Genomic DNA, 17,500 nt, shown 5'->3' with positions numbered 1-17,500 from the left:
ACAGAGAGACGAGAAGAAGTAAAGTCTGTTTATTCCTCATTCTGCAGAGAGAGAGTGAAGAAGCAGCCGCTGCCCATCTGAAGACGACTTAAGAGGCGCGCGTGTGTGTGTGTGTGTGTGTGTGTGTGTGTGTGTGTGAGAGAGAGCGCAGGAGAAGCAGACGCAGTAATCCTGTGACTCACTGCAGCTCATGACTGAGACCTAGTACAACACACACACACACACACACACACTAGATTTCTTTATTTGAATCCACCAATCAAATTTCTTACAGAAAGGATTTAAATATTCTCAGAGATAACACAGCTTTGACATCCAAGGGTACATAAAGCATCGCTTACGCCGCACAGCAAGGCTGCCGATCACAGCGGATGTGGAGCAGAGTTTGGCCCGGTTTTTAGACTTCCCTTCTGCTAGCCCTGCCAGCCTTAGTCCACTAACAGTCGATCTGTGGACATGTCCCAGGCTGCCAAATATTAATGCCACAAACTTACACGCGTAGCCTAGGTCACTAGTCATTTTTTCCAAAAAGGCTATGTCCATATACAGATCATAAACACAACCTATTTCAAGGACTAGCACCTCTTCTCTCTGCATCCACGAGCACAACATCAGCGGTGTTAGGCATGTTACACAACACATCATCAGAGCTGTTGGACCAGTCCGGTATTACTCTGGTATTACTCGTGAGTGTTTATACATAGGCATATTGTTTGGAAATGTCTTGAACAGAACTGGTAATGAGATCCACAATACGGTCATGGCGTGCTGTGTATAACCTTTTGTACATATTACAGCCATTCACAATATGAGCAACTGATTCAAGGTGATCAGAGTTAGAATGCATTATACAGTGTGGATAGTGATTTTCAGGGTACCATAATGCTAGGTTGTATCTGGTTGGTAACACCTGTAGTCTGGCCTTGACAGGGAAGCACAGAATATCCTCTCCTATTGCAGCATTTCTGTACATCGCTGAGAGATAGAGTGATCAGCAAAGTCAAGACATGCCAACTTTCCCTGCATTCTCAGTCCAGTCCAGTGTTGTTTTGTGTCCGTCTGTTTGGTGTTCAGTAAAATCTTCTTGCCGTCGTGCTCTGTAGTGTGTTGTGTCTCGTTGTGACCGACTGTGGCCTTCACAGTGACAGATGGGTCTGTGACCACTGCGTCAGACATCTCTGGTGCCGTGTGTGAGTTGCTCTGTGTCCACTGTAGTTTAACTGCCAGTCTATTGCACAGGTCGTTTAGGTCCGCCAGTCTGAACGAACTCCGAAACCGGCGGCTTGTGTGTCCAGTTTACTGTTGCTTCACCTCCTCAAGCCTAGGGAGTGCTCTTGGTTGCCTGTGGCCAGCGGGACCTTTCTCCTCCTGAGGTCCAGTAAGAGTGAAGCTCTGGCTCTCTGACGGCAGCATCATCGTTGTTAAGCTGATAAGGTGTGTTAGTCTTGTAGTGGAGTAAGTCCATTCCACATTTGGGACCCCCAGACCCCCTTCCTTAAATGTGAGGAAGATTATATCCCTGGTGGAATGTGAGTTCAGTCCCAGCCATTTCCTGATGGCCTCGACCGTTTTATTATCCATGTCCCGTAGGACATTTAGTGGGATGTGAATGTTTGCAGAGAGGTGTTGTATGTTTCCCAGAGCTAGTTCTCTAACGGCCTCCAGGTTCATGGCTACAGGGGGGAGGAGTCGATCAGATCGATCCTGTTCTTAAAGGCACAGGACAACTCCTGTACCTGTTCACCCCACTCACCTGCATGGCCAAGATAGGTGCATGTTTCATGGCGAGAGTACACCCTGATAGGCCGTCCCATTATTGTAAAGGAGGGGGGTTTGTCAGATTTAGATTTTACCAGCGGTTTCCACCGCTTCGCCGTTCGTAAAATGCTGCACATTTGGTATGATCCAGCTTAGACCACCGCAGGAACTCATCCGTTCTGGCCAGCAAGTTTTGAATGATATTCTCCTCTCTGGAGGACACCTCAACATCGTCCGCGTACCCCTGGACTGGGTTTGGGGATCTGGTATGTGGTGGTGCACACTGGCAGATCCATTTCATCCACTGGTTGATGGCCAGGGTGAAGTTGACAGCACTCCAGGGCCAGCCTGTTTTAATCCACACCTTAGGAGGTATAGGCTTTGTGAGTTGTTTACCACAGATGCCTTGCACAAAAGATCCCCTATACACATCCGTTATGATGTCCACAAAGGGCTGGGGTAGATGGATCTCCTCTAATGTATTAAGCAACAATTTGTGAGATAATGTCCCAAAGGCATCTCTGAAGTCCAGGAATACGGTATAGAGTTTACATGATTCATGTTTGAAATCATCAATTCCAGTTTTCAGGCTAAATTCATACCCTGTCTGTCTATATAGGCTTTCTGTTTGTGTGAGAGGATGCAAGCAGGCGTATCATGAACACCTTGTACACAGTGTGGAGGAGAGGTATGTCTCTCCATGTAGATCGATCACTCGGGATATTGCCGTTCTTTGGAATTGTATGGACAAGGGCCCCCTTCCATGAATCTGGTGTGGCTTTCAGGGTCTCACACACACACACACACACACACACACACACACACACACACACACACACACACACACACACACACACACACACACACACACACACACACACACACACACACACACACACACAGAAGAAAGTATCAGGAAACACAACGCCTGCTGGGAATATAACAGGGTTCTGCAGATTTAGAAAGTTTGTTCTGTAACATAAGAACCAAATGAAATGCAAGGACAGAACCTTTAATCCATAATCATTCTGCTATATGAACATTAGCATCCTCTCCTGATAAAGCACATCTGTCACTGAGCTATTCTGGGGTGACGTTCATCAGGGTTTGGTGTGTGTTCACACACACGTCACGCAGAACATCACGAGAAGAGTTGCAGGAAGAACAGAATCTTGTGCTTATAATGAAACATTACAGACGAACACAGACGAAACTCGTTGAAAGATACAGCTTTACTCTGAACACACTGATGGCTGATTGACAGTTTCAGTGAGTCGACGTGTACAAGTGTTGGATTGATGGAGCTTCTTTTTGATGCCCTAAAATATAAAAACATAAGGCTGCCTTTATGTACTATGGTGGAATAATCATGTCACAGTTTCTCTTCTCAGAAAGAGGGATTATTCGAAGCTCTGATCAGATTGTTCACGGTTCATGTTTTTATCCAGTCAGAATTTAGAGATTTAATAATCTGTATGTAATGGAGCAGAAGGCAGTAAATAAAGAGACTACTATATCGATACATGAACTAATAACTAATGATTTTTACAACAGAAATGAACCATCACTGAACTTACTTTAGCTGGACTGTGGCGCTATTTTCTTCTAGATCTGCTGTACAGCCGAAACAAACTTTGTTGCATTATTTTCCTGTTGTCTCTCTTTAAGCTGCTTTGAAACAGTCAGTATTGTAAAAGGAAATGTGGAAATAAAGCTGACTTGATCTAGGCAGGTTTATTTAATAATACAGGTACTGATTTTAATTAATGTATTGAAGCATGTGAGATTTAAAAAAAATATATATATTTTTTTTGTGTATTATTTTTTTATATGGCAATCATGAATTGATTTTTTTAAAAATATTTTTTACAGATGCTGCATGATTGTCATTGACTTTGATTGAGATCATTGGTGTGTGAAGAGATGAGTGTAATGTTTAATTGAGCCGTGTGTGTTGACGTGGCAGTGTGACTGACTTTACTGTGAGACTTTGTTTAGTTTGTTTCTCTTTGTTCTGTTTTCTTCTGGACACATTCGACAGTGAGTTCCCATTTTCTTATATATGGTTAACTCCGTGGGGAACAATTTGTAGTGGTTTTATTTTTGTTATCATCATGCTTTGGAGTTTGTAAAGATATTTTGTTTTTTTTTATTTGTGATTTGTTTTTTTTGTTTTTTTGCCATTTCTAATTACCCTTTGTGCTACTTTTGCCTTTGAACATTGTCTAAGGAACTATTTCTAAAGAAACACTAACAGTGTTAGCCGTTACCCTTGTTTTTTATCATACTCACCACTAGGGGGCGCATGAGCGTTAGAAACTCTTGTATTTAAATTAGTATTAGCTTAGAAGAAGTCAGTTTGTTTGGAAGAGGGAAGCATGGTTTTATCCTGGTTTTATCCTGGTTTTATCCTGGTTTTATCCTGGTTTTATCCTGGTTTTATGCTACACCTCCAGCAACACTCATTGGAGTCCTGATTGAGAAACTTTGTTTCCAGTTCAATCATGTAAGTTTTGGTTCTCCTTATGTTGTGCAGTTGTTTTCACTTGATGTATATAATGTACTGTATGTGTGGGCTCTCTAGCTAATGCTAGATATCTTTTCTTTTTGTAGAGGTTTTCTCCTTAAACATTACTTTATATTTTGGGGTGTTGGATCTGTATGAGTTGTTAAGGCTCTACTTATATGGACATCAAGTGGTTTCTACCCAATGGATTGTTCTCACGGCATTAGCTTGTGGATTATCAAATAACAGCATTAATTTTTTCCATATTTTGTTATATTACAGCCTTATTCACAAATGGATTCAATTTATTATTTTCCTCAAAATTCTACAAATAATACCTCATAAAGTCAGGTCACCTTAATTTATACAGTGCTTTTAACAATATAGACCGTTTCAAAGCTGCTTTACGGTGATAACAGGAGATTACAGTAACAGAGATTGTTTTGGCTTTAAAGCAGTTCTAGAATAAAGTTATTGTCCAGCTAAAGTTCGATTTGATTGATTCACTTCTGTCGCAACGATTATTAGTTATTAACAGGGATGTAGTGGTGCCTGGAGAAGTGGGTATACTCTTAATTTATACCCCAATATTTTTTTTAAGCGCCCCAGCAAAGGTTGAACGCTCTGTGTTATAAACAGTGACATGTAAGATTAGTCCTAAGACTAGACAGCAACAATATTGCTGATACAAAGCACTAAATGGTAAAGCTCCGCAGTACTTGAGCGAGCTCTTAACGCATTATAGTCCTTCACGGGAGCCAATGCAGTGTTGGCAGAACAGGGCTAATATGGTCATACTTCCTTCTTTTAAAAACTCGAGCTGCTGCGTTTGAACTAGCTGTAGTTTGTTTGTTAAGCGTGCAGGGCAACCACCCAGTAGAGCATTACAATAATCTAGCCTTGAGGTCATGAACGCATCAACTAATTGTTCCGCATTTGTCAATGAGAGCATATGACGTAATTTAGATATATTTTTAAGATGGAAAAATGCGGTTTTACAGATACTAGACACGTGACTTTCAAATGAAAGATTGGTATCAAAGAACACACACACACACACACACACACACACACACACGCGCGCGCGCGCGCGCGCACACACACACACACACACACACACACACACACCCAGGTTCCTAACCGACGACGAAGACTTAACAGAGCAGCATCAAGTGTTAGACAGTACTCTAGGTTATTACGTGTGGAAGTTTTTTGTCCAATAATTAGAATTTCTGTTTTTTCAGAATTTAGTAGTAGGAAATTACTAGTCATCCAATTTTTTACATCAGCTATGCATTCCGTTAATTTTGTGAATTGGTAGGTTTCGTTAGGTTTTGAAGAAATATACAGCTGAGTATCGTCGGCATAACAGTGAAAGCTAATTCCATGTTTCCTAATGATATCTCCTAATGGTAGCATGTACAGAGTGAACAGCAGCGGTCCTAGTACTGAGCCTTGTGGTACGCCATACTGAACTTGTGTTGATAAGACATCTCTTCGTTTACTGCTACAAACTGATAACGGTCAGATAAGTGTAATTTAAACCATGCTAGTGCAATTCCACTAATGCCAACATAATGTTCGAGTCTATTTAAAAGGATGTTGTGGTCAATGGTGTCAAATGCAGCACTAAGATCAAGTAATACTAATAGAGAGATACAACCACGATCGGATGATAAGAGCAAATCATTTGTGACTCTAACGAGAGCAGTCTCGGTACTATGGTACTGATTGAAAATCCTCACAGATATAATTTCTAGATAGATATCATTATAGAAATATCATTAGATATCATTATAGAAAGGAACACAGTTGTGAGGATACTGCTTTTTATAGTATCTTTGACAGAAAAGGCAGATTCAAGACTGTAATTGACTAATTCAGCGGAGCAACTGTGTCTAAAGTGCTGGAAAAGAGAGAGTTAAAAGTTTCTGTTGCAATATCAAGTTCTTCTAAGCTATCCGGGATGCTGAGATGATGAAACTGATTAGGAAGATTATTGATAAAGCAATCTTTAGTGGCAGAAGTGATCGGTCTAACATATTTATAACACGGAGTTGGCTTTGCAGCCTTGGCTAAGTGTAATTTACACGAGACTAGATAATGATCTGAGATGTCATCGCTCTGCTGCAGTATTTCAACGGCATCAACATCTATTCCATGTGATAGTATTAGATCTAGAGTATGATTACGACAAGTCGGTCCTGACACGTGTTGTCTAACTCCAATTGAGTTCAGAATGTCTTTAAATGCCGATCCCAATGCATCTTTTTCATTATCTATGTGTATATTAAAGTCACCAACAATTAGTACTTTATCTGCAGCCAATACTAATTCTGATAGAAAATCCGCAAATTCTTTGAAGTCGGTATGGTGGCCTGTATACAGTAGCCAGTACAAATCTCAAACATGATTTATCATTTACAGTAGACATGGTTATATTAAAGGTCCTGTTTTTCGTGTGTTTTTGAAGCTTTGATTGTGTTTACAGTGTGCAATATAACATGTGTTCATGTTTCGTGTGTAAAAAACCCCTGTATTTTTCACAAAATGTACTTCTCTGTATACAGCTGTTTTCACTTTCCTAAAAACTGGCTGATTACTTCCTCCTTCTATGAAGTCCCTCCTTCAGAAATACGTAACGAGTTCTGATTGTGCCAGTGAACCGCTGGCTCAAGGCACAAGGAACCCTGTGTTGTGATTGGACAGCAGCTTAGCGCACGTTGCCCGGAAAGGTCACGCCTCTTACCATAGTGGAGATGCATGCGCTTGGTGTTATTAAGGTGATTTGACTCCGGGATGAAAATAACGGCGTCTCGACGACATGGCGACACACACACTCTACAAACGCAGCTCTTCCTCTTCTCTGTAGGAGCGCAACAAGACCACACGCCCTTTTTGTGTGTATTCCTGTGTGCGGAGGTTAGTCAAAAAACTGTTCTAGTGACGTCACTAAAGCAGAAGTAGAGATGTAGTCCGAACCGGCCGCTCGCTGGAGGCTTTGAAAGGGGACTTCTGTTAAATCAAATATCTCGCTTGGCATTGAACTTTGAGCTTTATAATTTTACAGGTATTATTTATGTTCTAACAGCAACATTACACACTAGCTAAAGTTTAAAAAATGGAATCACGAAGAACGGGACCTTTAAGCACCAATTCTTCAAAATAATTATATTTTAAACTAGACTTCTTAGTCATTCTGAAAATATTACTATAAATTACAGCAACACCTCCCCCTTTGCGTTTCAGACGAGGTTCATGTTTATAACCGTAATCTTGTGGGGTTGACTCATTTAAAGCAATGTAATCGTTTGGTTTTAGCCAGGTTTCTGTCAAACACAGCACATCTAGGTTATAATCTGAAATCATATCATTAACTATTAGCGCTTTTGAAGTAAGAGATCGAATATTCAGCAACCCAAGCTTTATCATTTGTTAATTTGTATTATATCTGTTTTTTATTTGTTGAACATCAATAAAAAATTTACCCTTCAATGGGTTTGGGAGTTTTTTGTATTTCCTAATTCGAAGAACAGACACAGTCTCTATATGATGATATCTCGGTGAAAGAGGCTCTATGTGATGGGATTTATCTGACCTTGGTGACGTGAGGCCGCTAGCAGACGGTCGGTTTAGCCAGTCTGTCTGCTTCCTGACCTGAGCCCCATATTGTCATGTTTCACGTCTATTGCGATCTTACCAGAACCAGGAAGTATGACCATATTAGCCCCGTTCTGTCAACACTGCATTGGCTGCCTATTAAACATCATATAAATTTTAAAATATTGCTGATCACTTACAAAGCACTAAATGGTTTATCTCCGCAGTACTTGAGCGAGCTCTTAACGCATTATAGTCCTTCACGTCTACTGCCATCTCACAACTCCGGCCAGTTAATAATACCTAGAATATCAGAATCGACTGCTGGCGGTAGATCCTTTTCCTATTTAGCACCAAAACTCTGGAACAGTCTTCCTACCATTGTCCGGGAAGCAGACACACTCTGTCAGTTCAAATCGAGATTAAACACACATCTCTTCGGCCTAGCATACACATAACACATTATAGACTTATATAACTCAATGTTAGGCTGCATAGTTTAGAACAGCCGGAACTGGGAACACTTCCCGTAAATCCTGATGTACTCGTTACATCATAAGAAGAATGGCATCTACGCTAATTTTAGTGTATTTGTTTATCCCGAGGTTTTCCCGCAGCCTGCCGGATCTAGGCCGTATCCAGATCTGAGGAAGGACCTTCGCCTGGACCCGATGACAGCGCAGCGCTGAAGTGTCCACTAGCCTCTCCCTGTGGAGGATCCCTGTACCACTCTACAGATAAAGCGTCGGGATAATCTCGGTTTCGCGTATCTCCCCCGAAGTGATAAAATACTGTCTACATTTTTTTTAGGGCCAGACAAGTACTTTGTTAAGGCTTTGAATTACAAACATGCGCACATATATTCAAAGGCACATAACTATAGAATTACTTCTTGATGCACACGTGAGCATCAGTGTTTCTCAGGTTCAGTGTAAAGTCTGTGTAGAGAGAACGCTGTCGTCTTAGCGGCCCCTAATTTAATGACTAATGATCGTTGCGACGGAAGTGAATCAATCAAAACTAACTTAGCTGGAAAATATCTTTATTTAAGAACCGCTATAAAGCCAAAACAATCTGTTCCCTTAAACTATCCGTTTATCTCTGTAAAGCCACTTTGAAACAATCTACATTGTTAAAAGCGCTATATAAATGAAGATGACTTGACTTGATCTATAGACAATTCATTGGACTTGATGGCTTGGTGTGTGCTCTGACATGCACTGCTAACTGTGGGATCTTATATAGAGAGGTGTGTGCCTTTCCAAATCATGTCCAATCATCTGAGTTTACCACAGGTGGACTCCAATCCAGTTGTAGAAACATCTCAAGGATGATCAGTGGAAACCGGATGGAAACCGGCAAAGGCTGTGAATACTTATGTACATGTTATTTTTATTTTTTTTAAATACATTTGCAAATATTTCAAACAAACTTTTTTCACGTTGTCATTATGTGGTATTGTTTGTAGAATTTTTAGCAAAATAATGCATTTAATCCATTTTGGAATAAGGCTGTAACAACAAAAGTGAAGCACTGTGAATACTTTCCGGATGACCGTATGCCACTTCTGTGGACTGGTCATAACACTGGTGGTTGATCTCTCCAGTTCTCTTACTTGTGAGATGATGGGGTTATTAAAATGATGGATTTACATGCTTTCATAGAGATTACAAATATGAGTTGAAGACTTTGCATATGAACAACCTCGAAGTTATGACTGGGTAACTTCAGAGTTGAGTTGAACTCTGACCCTTTGAGCACATGCAGATGAGGGACAGTTTCGGTAATGAAGGTTTGGGCAATATTTTTCAAAAATACAGTTACTTTGTTTTCTTTTGCATCTTCGGCCATACTGAGAAAACGACAACGCTGGGCATCTTTCTTCTGGTGTTCTTCACAGTCAGCAAAAGCGTCTCTTTATTGTCCGTAGTCAATGAGAACTGTTTACCGCCTGTAACCGGTCAGTGTCTTAAGGGCTGTTGCAATGTTTATGGTTTATTAAACAAGCATGAAAAATATTGTCTAACTTTTTCAAATTAGGATTTTACAAAAATCTCTTTAAAATACAGTAAGCTAAAAAAGGTACATAGCTTTTTTTTAGAGTTTGTATATGTGTATCTGTAACGATACCTTCATTTCACGATTCGATATATATCACGATACTGAACTCACGATACGATATTATTGCGATACTCCCAAGACATATGATAAAAGGTTAACAAAAAATTTACTGTTGATTAAAATGCTAACTTTGATATTACATTGTGGGTTTAAATGAACAGGTTTGGACTTGGTGCTTGTAATTCAAGGACAATGGTGACACCAGAATAAAAATATTCATGATTCTGAAGCTGACCATTGCATTATTATACATTATAATCAACATTATATAGTAGTTTAATGTAGTACTGACACTAAAACTCTAAAAACATGATTTTTTTCTTATACAGTAATTTCTATTTTGGGTGAACTATCCACGATACATATTGTCACTATCCACGATACGTATTGTTGCATTTTTGTATTGCGATATATTGTGGCACTATATATTGTTACACCCCTAGTATCTGTATTGTTCCAGACTAGAGCAGGATCTGCAGTGTGTGTGTGTGTGTGTGTGTGTGTGTGTTTGTTTGCTCTGAGCTTCAGATGATATTGTGTGAAACTCCCTCTGCTGGTCAGTCACAGAAACTGCACATCACATGAATCCACCAGCTGCCGAACATCTGTTTTTGAGGCTACTCCTTTTTGCAGACCTGTGGATACTGACAATAACTTTATATTAATGGGTTTTAAATGTTTTGGCAGTGAATGTGACTTGCAATCACTATTGAATATTTCCTCATTTTTTTTAAGTAAGTTGCACCTGTAACCAGTGCTGGTGTTCCCATCCGCTGCCAATGGCCTCCTTTCAGGATTTAATCATCATCAGAATACAGAAGGCGGACAGGAGGATTAATCGCTAATCGCACTGTCATCTGCCGCTGGTCAGAGCACAGATAAAACACCAATGTCTGTCGATGCCCAGATCCTCTCACAAACATGCCTTCACTACCACAGCTGCGTGGATCTGTCCCCAAAATACCCTCATAATCTGGATTATAGGTCATAATCGATGTGTAAAATGATCAGAAAACACAGAATTTGTCTTAAAGAAACCAATGAAAGGGCAAGCTAACATAATGAGATTAATGTTTGAGAGCATTTCTGAATCTGAAGTTTGGGGATTCAACATTATTCTGCTATAAAGCTCAGTGATATTTCTGATGTCTTTAGATCTCACTGGGGGTGTAACGATACCAAACATATCACGATACTGAACTCATGCTACCATATTATTGCAATACTCCAAGACATTTGGTAAAAGTTAAAACACTGTTGTAATGTAATATACTGCAAATGGATTAAAATGCTAAATATTACATTGGGTGTGTAAATGAATAGGCTTGGAGGTGACAGAATAAAAATATTGATGATTCTGAAGCTGAAACATTTCAAATACTGTAGGGCACTTTATACTGGTGACATCAGACATTTGGCTTGTTAGGACCACAAATATTCCCCATTGTATTATAATCAACATTATATATAGTAGTTTAATGTAGTACTGACCCTAAAACACATTTTCTGACAGAAATTTGCAGATTGTTGCATTGCGATATATTGTTACACCCCTCTATCACTGTACCAAAGATAAAATAGTCCTGCGTAATGTTGGTAAATTGTCTTATACAGTGGCGCTTGATGTCTGTTGCAAAGCAATAAACTGAACAATTAAGATGTAGTAAAATGTAAATGCAAATAAAGTTTATTGAACCACGAGTGCCAAACTTTTAGAACACAGTGAAACAAGCATTCTCTGGTCTGCCGTGAGCTAATTTGTCAAATAAATAGACAAAAATATTTGTTATAATTACACCAAATGTGGAACTGAGTAAGAAGATCTGCGTTGACCCGCATCTGTAAATCACTGTCCGACACTTGACATGCACTTCAGCTGAAAACAATCCAAACGTTTTTTCTGCTTTTAAACAAATGAATGCAAAATACACTTAATTTACTACATCTTCTTCTCCAGTCCAATCTCATGTCCTCTTGTCTCGTTAAACTACTTCCTTCTGTTTCCGCCATTGGCTAGAATCATCACGAGCCGCATGAAGATGTTGAGAGTGTCCATGTAAATGCCCATGCATCTGCAAGAGAGAAACACGTGAGCGTGATGTAGCGTGGACAGTCATGTGACGTCATGGAAGACGTTTTCTTCCACAGAAAACACTTACGCATTAATGGGGTCATATTTCTGAACGCCATAAAGAGGGTGTGTCTCTGCGCGCTTGATGACCTTCTGTGTGTCGTACAGCAGGAACATGCTGAACAGCAGCAGGCCCCCGTACACGGCCACGGAGTAGAGCCCGGCCCCGAGCGCCGAGCTGGGCGGCAGGAACATGGAGCCTGCGGAGAGAACAGATCAGACCCTGCCGGCTCGTGGCAAACACAGAATCCAGCGCGAGCGAACCGTACCCAGAGACGAGGCGAACACGACCCCGAAGCCCACGGCCAGCGGCCCGCCCATGCTCAGGAACTTCTCGCTGGGAGCACACATGGCCACCGTCGACAAACCTCCCACAATGCCTGCGGTGTACCAGGCGGCTCGCATCACCAGGGGTCCGCCCAGCAGAGTCAGCGGGGCCACCACGGCCCCCATCACTCCTGCACACAGGGATACGCTTCATTACAAGTCATTAGTCACGTGACACACACACACACACAGGGATACGCTTCATTACAAGTCATTAGTCACGTGACACACACACACACACAGGGATACGCTTCATTACACTTCATTAGTCACGTGACACACACACACAGGAATACGCTTCATTACACTTCATTAGTCACGTGACACACACACACAGGGATACGCTTCATTACACTTCATTAGTCACGTGACACACACACACAGGAATACGCTTCATTACACTTCATTAGTCACGTGACACACACACACACACACACAGGGATACGCTTCATTACACTTCATTAGTCACGTGACACACACACACAGGAATACGCTTCATTACACTTCATTAGTCACGTGACACACACACACAGGAATACGCTTCATTACACTTCATTAGTCACGTGACACACACACACAGGGATACGCTTCATTACACTTCATTAGTCACGTGACACACACACACAGGAATACGCTTCATTACACTTCATTAGTCACGTGACACACACACACAGGGATACACTTCATTAGTCACGTGACACACACACACAGGGATACGCTTCATTACACTTCATTAGTCACAGGGCTGTAGAGTGCGATGTGTTTCCTAGGTCGCACCGGTGCACCTACCGTCCTCGCATCCGCTGCCTCTCCACGAACGAAGCGCTTGTTCTCCTGTGACGGAACTCACACTCATGGTTTGATCATATCGTGGTCTAAACCAATCAGAGACAGACATGTGCCAATGCGACTGTAAACAGGCTGGGTGTTCTGAGGCATTAGGCTCCGTCTCCGCGGTTTAACGACGCGCATCTGCGAAGGGACGGACGGGCTGGAAAGCGATGTCATCGCAGGAGAGGAATGTGGACACGTTCACACAACATATCAAAGGTTGGCTTGCTCATCCTGACCTTTCAGACCCACTGCTCCTCACTAAAGCCGCACTTTCATGAGATGGTGTGGTATATTCCCACCAGAGATCTCTCTCGCTGCACATTCCTCCATCACTCTCAGATCTGGCAAGAGTAAACGCATGAATCGGATATGGGTCACAATTTAAAAAACGTGTAAACGGACGGTCAAAAAAAATCGGATATAGGCAACAAATCAGAATTGGGCATCAAGACCTGCAGTGTAAACGAGGCCACGGCAATCAGCAAAAGAAACGCAAGACAACAGACAGAAATACAGTTTTTTCTTTAAGAGAAGTAGGCCGTCCCCAACCCTCCCCGGCCAATCCCAGAGCCCGACACGAGCGCCGGCAGCCGCAGCTTTACACAGTCGCACTTTCTATTTCTAGTTTTAAATGTTTTATTTTGCTTGAAATGTTTTAGTTTGGCAGCCCAGTGCAACCAAGGGTTAGGGTTAGTCTGGATCCCTGAGTCATGACACAGGCACACAGGGAACACACTCCAATACCACTTCCGGAGGGTCATGTGACCTCGTCCACACAGGAGTGATGACTTCATCTGAGAGCTCATATGCCTTTTGAAATGTTCTGCAGTGCTCAACTACAGGACAGCATCACGGACTCCGGCGCCCTCTAGGGGTCAGTGTCAGCATCTGAGCGCTCTGGCTCACCGTACCTGCGTGCAGGGCCCAGGCCAGGTGTTTGGGCAGCGGACTGTTCTCGTACGAGATCGACCTCACCAACATTCCTGCGCCAATCATAGCAGCGAACGTCGCGCCGATAGCCTGCGGACCATTAACACGTCACCGCACTGATCAACAATTCTATCAATCTATACATTCAGCTAAATACAGAAATGCCACTTAAATGTTCAATATTCCTCTCAATATGAATATTAAACTACAAGCTGGATCATTCTAATACTTCAGCAGGTACAGTATAATAAGAGTACGCCTGACAGCATGTGCTGGCGGTAAGGGTTGCTGTCATGTAAAATGCATTTAAAGGGTCATGAAACCCCAAAACTATTTTTTTTGAGATGTGAACAGAATGTGAGGTAGAAGTGCCTTCGGAGTGTGTGATTGGCTGAATGTGAGGTAGAAGTGCCTTCGGAGTGTGTGATTGGCTGAATGTGAGGTAGAAGTGCCTTCGGAGTGTGTGATTGGCTGAATGTGAGGTAGAAGTGCCTTCGGAGTGTGTGATTGGCTGAATGTGAGGTAGAAGTGCCTTCGGAGTGTGTGATTGGCTGAATGTGAGGTAGAAGTGCCTTCGGAGTGTGTGATTGGCTGAATGTGAGGTAGAAGTGCCTTCGGAGTGTGTGATTGGCTGAATGTGAGGTAGAAGAGTGTGAACAAGTAACTATGCCTTTATTCTTTGTGTTAAAATGACGCGTTGTTTGTTCAGAGACTGCAGTGTGCGTAAATTTTAATGAAAATATTATTATTAGACCTTTAAAATGTTCTTCTGCGTTTCTCCCTTGTTTTGGCAGTTTGTTATATAGGGTTATAGAGGTCATATTTTAAAATTCATGTGTCTGTGTTTTATTGGTGGTTGTCTCGCCTCAACTCTCCCACTTTCGGAGGAGTGAACAACCAGGCTAAAATGAGGATTTCATGAAACTTTAAAAGGCAAAGAATAAAAAGTGTTAATTCATAAGATCTGTAGCGTACCATCCAGGATCCCCTCATCATGAGTCCCATGAGCGCCGGCGTTCTGCTAACGGCCACCGCAGACAGAGCCGTCATACACACACTTCCAGAGAAATACATGTATGTGGAGTGGATCCGGTCCTTCACGTACTGAGGCCAGATCCTGTAAACACAGCTACAGTTCATCAGGAGATGTTCCTGCTCTAATCAAACACCAGTCAGTGATCCACCGAGGAGGTCCTCAGATCTGTGTTCTGCTGGCACACTGAGACCAGCCGTTTACACGACACCATTTACAACTAAAAACGGAAAACTTTTTGTTTTCTATTTTGGCCGCATAATCATTGACTTCATTTACACGACAACAGCATTTTGGGGGCCTAAAAAAGCAAACTTTTGAAAACAGGATTCAAAGTGCAAGTTTTTGCGTTATCGTCTCCATGTAAACTACAAAAACGTGCATTTGTGAAACCAGTGACATCATGCGTGCTACGCGTTCAGTCAATACAGCGTTTATAGTCGTTTTTGCGGATCGGCCTGAACCGAGATCGTTTTGACAACATTGTCTTCTGTACATGAAAAACTCGAGCATCTTTACTTCATCGTTATCATGTGAACATGCCCTAGTGTTTGAATGTGAAAGTGACTCTTACACTGCTTTCTCAATGGCTCCCATCTCGTTGGACATCCCGAAGCCGTAATAGCACAGCGCTCCCAGTCCCACAGCGGCTCCTCCTGCCAGGAACAGCCGGCCCATGTTCTCGACTGTGGAGGACACACACTCTCATACACAGCTTCCACTTATGTAGGGTTTGTAGGATTAAACATTGAAGGATGCTTTCGTTACAGAATGATCAGGGCCTCGTTTCTCAAAAGTGGATCGTAGATTTATTAGTGGCAGTGCTTCTACGATCTACTTAGGCTTACGATGCTTTTGGGAAACGCAGCCCAGACTGGTATGAACCATATTAACAGTCTCAGCTGATCCGATCACAAGCTCCATAAATACAGGTGTGAACGTCTCTGTAACTGTACTGGTGTCTCTGTAACTGTACTGGTGTCTCTGTAACTGTACTGGTGTCTCCTCTCTAACGAGTCCAGCTGTGATCAGATCTCTGAGACAGATGTTTTATACCAGGGCTGAACAACGGCCATAAAAACAAGTAAAAGTGGAGGAATCCTAATAGAACACGTGAACAGAATTCACTTTTAATAGCGGTGCCAGCAGCGGGTTCGAACGCCGCGTCCTGAAACTGCTCTCTGGAAGTCTTGCTCCGCCGGAACCCCAGTCTCGTCTTGGTGGAATAACCCTGGTCGGGAACAACACAACATTTAAAACAGATTCCACATGACTGGCTCTGGACTGTGTGTGTGTCTTGGTGAGGACAGTACCTGTGTGGGTCTCATCAGGGGCCGGTAGGAGCTGCGCAGGGCGAACGGAGTCTGACCGAGGGCGGACCGGAGCCCAGCCGCAGAGACCGAGCGCAGGCATGACAGCCGTGAGACCAACATCACTGTCCACTAACCTGTTAAACACACATCAGGCCCAAGTTAAACGCGCAGACATCAGGCCCGGGTTAAACGCGCAGACATCAGGCCCGGGTTAAACACACATCAGGCCCGGGTTAAACACACATCAGGCCCGGGTTAAACACACATCAGGCCCGGGTTAAACACACATCAGGCCCGGGTTAAACGCGCAGACATCAGGCCCGGGTTAAACGCGCAGACATCAGGCCCGGGTTAAATGCGCAGACATCAGGCCCGGGTTAAACGCGCAGACATCAGGCCCGGGTTAAACGCGCAGACATCAGGCCCGGGTTAAACGCGCAGACATCAGGCCCGGGTTAAACACACATCAGGCCCGGGTTAAACACACATCAGGCCCGGGTTAAACACACATCAGGCCCGGGTTAAACACACATCAGGCCCGGGTTAAACACACATCAGGCCCGGGTTAAACACACATCAGGCCCGGGTTAAACACACATCAGGCCCGGGTTAAACGCGCAGACATCAGGCCCGGGTTAAACGCGCAGACATCAGGCCCGGGTTAAACGCGCAGACATCAGGCCCGGGTTAAACGCGCAGACATCAGGCCCGGGTTAAACGCGCACACATCAGGCCCGGGTTAAACGCGCAGACATCAGGCCCGGGTTAAACGCGCAGACATCAGGCCCGGGTTAAACACACATCAGGCCCGGGTTAAACACACATCAGGCCCGGGTTAAACACACATCAGGCCCGGGTTAAACACACATCAGGCCCGGGTTAAACGCGCAGACATCAGGCCCGGGTTCACAGACAGGGCTTAGATTAAACCAGGGTTAGACCTTAGT

The 17,500-nt window shown here is 42.9% G+C and overlaps 2 protein-coding genes across 3 annotated transcripts in view; both read right to left on the bottom strand.

Annotated features, from left to right (window-relative positions):
* LOC306989368 (cadherin-related family member 1a) overlaps positions 1–180 on the bottom strand; it is a 22,541-nt gene extending 22,361 nt beyond the window's left edge. Inside the window, exon 1 of one of the 2 annotated variants that reach the window (XM_079595009.1) lies at positions 1–180. This exon is cut by the window's left edge and continues 12 nt beyond it. In XM_079595009.1, coding sequence (XP_079451135.1) covers positions 1–40 — 40 coding nt within the window. In that variant the 5' untranslated portion in view covers positions 41–180. The other variant, XM_079595008.1, reaches the window with a different exon arrangement.
* An 11,464-nt stretch (positions 181–11,644) lies between these two features.
* ghitm (growth hormone inducible transmembrane protein) overlaps positions 11,645–17,500 on the bottom strand; it is a 6,440-nt gene continuing 584 nt past the window's right edge. The window contains exons 2-9 of the mRNA XM_079595012.1: positions 16,554–16,687; positions 16,369–16,471; positions 15,815–15,926; positions 15,183–15,324; positions 14,189–14,297; positions 12,386–12,574; positions 12,145–12,316; positions 11,645–12,057 (exon numbers count right to left, since the gene is read on the bottom strand). Of these exons, the coding sequence (XP_079451138.1) occupies positions 11,973–12,057; positions 12,145–12,316; positions 12,386–12,574; positions 14,189–14,297; positions 15,183–15,324; positions 15,815–15,926; positions 16,369–16,471; positions 16,554–16,673 (1,032 nt within the window). The 5' untranslated portion in view covers positions 16,674–16,687 and the 3' untranslated portion in view covers positions 11,645–11,972. The remainder of the gene's footprint in view (positions 12,058–12,144; positions 12,317–12,385; positions 12,575–14,188; positions 14,298–15,182; positions 15,325–15,814; positions 15,927–16,368; positions 16,472–16,553; positions 16,688–17,500) is intronic.

The sequence above is a fragment of the Phoxinus phoxinus genome (assembly GCF_949152265.1).
Source record: "Phoxinus phoxinus genome assembly, chromosome: 21".
Taxonomy (NCBI): domain Eukaryota; kingdom Metazoa; phylum Chordata; class Actinopteri; order Cypriniformes; family Leuciscidae; genus Phoxinus; species Phoxinus phoxinus.
This window is presented reverse-complemented; position numbering and strand designations above follow the sequence as displayed.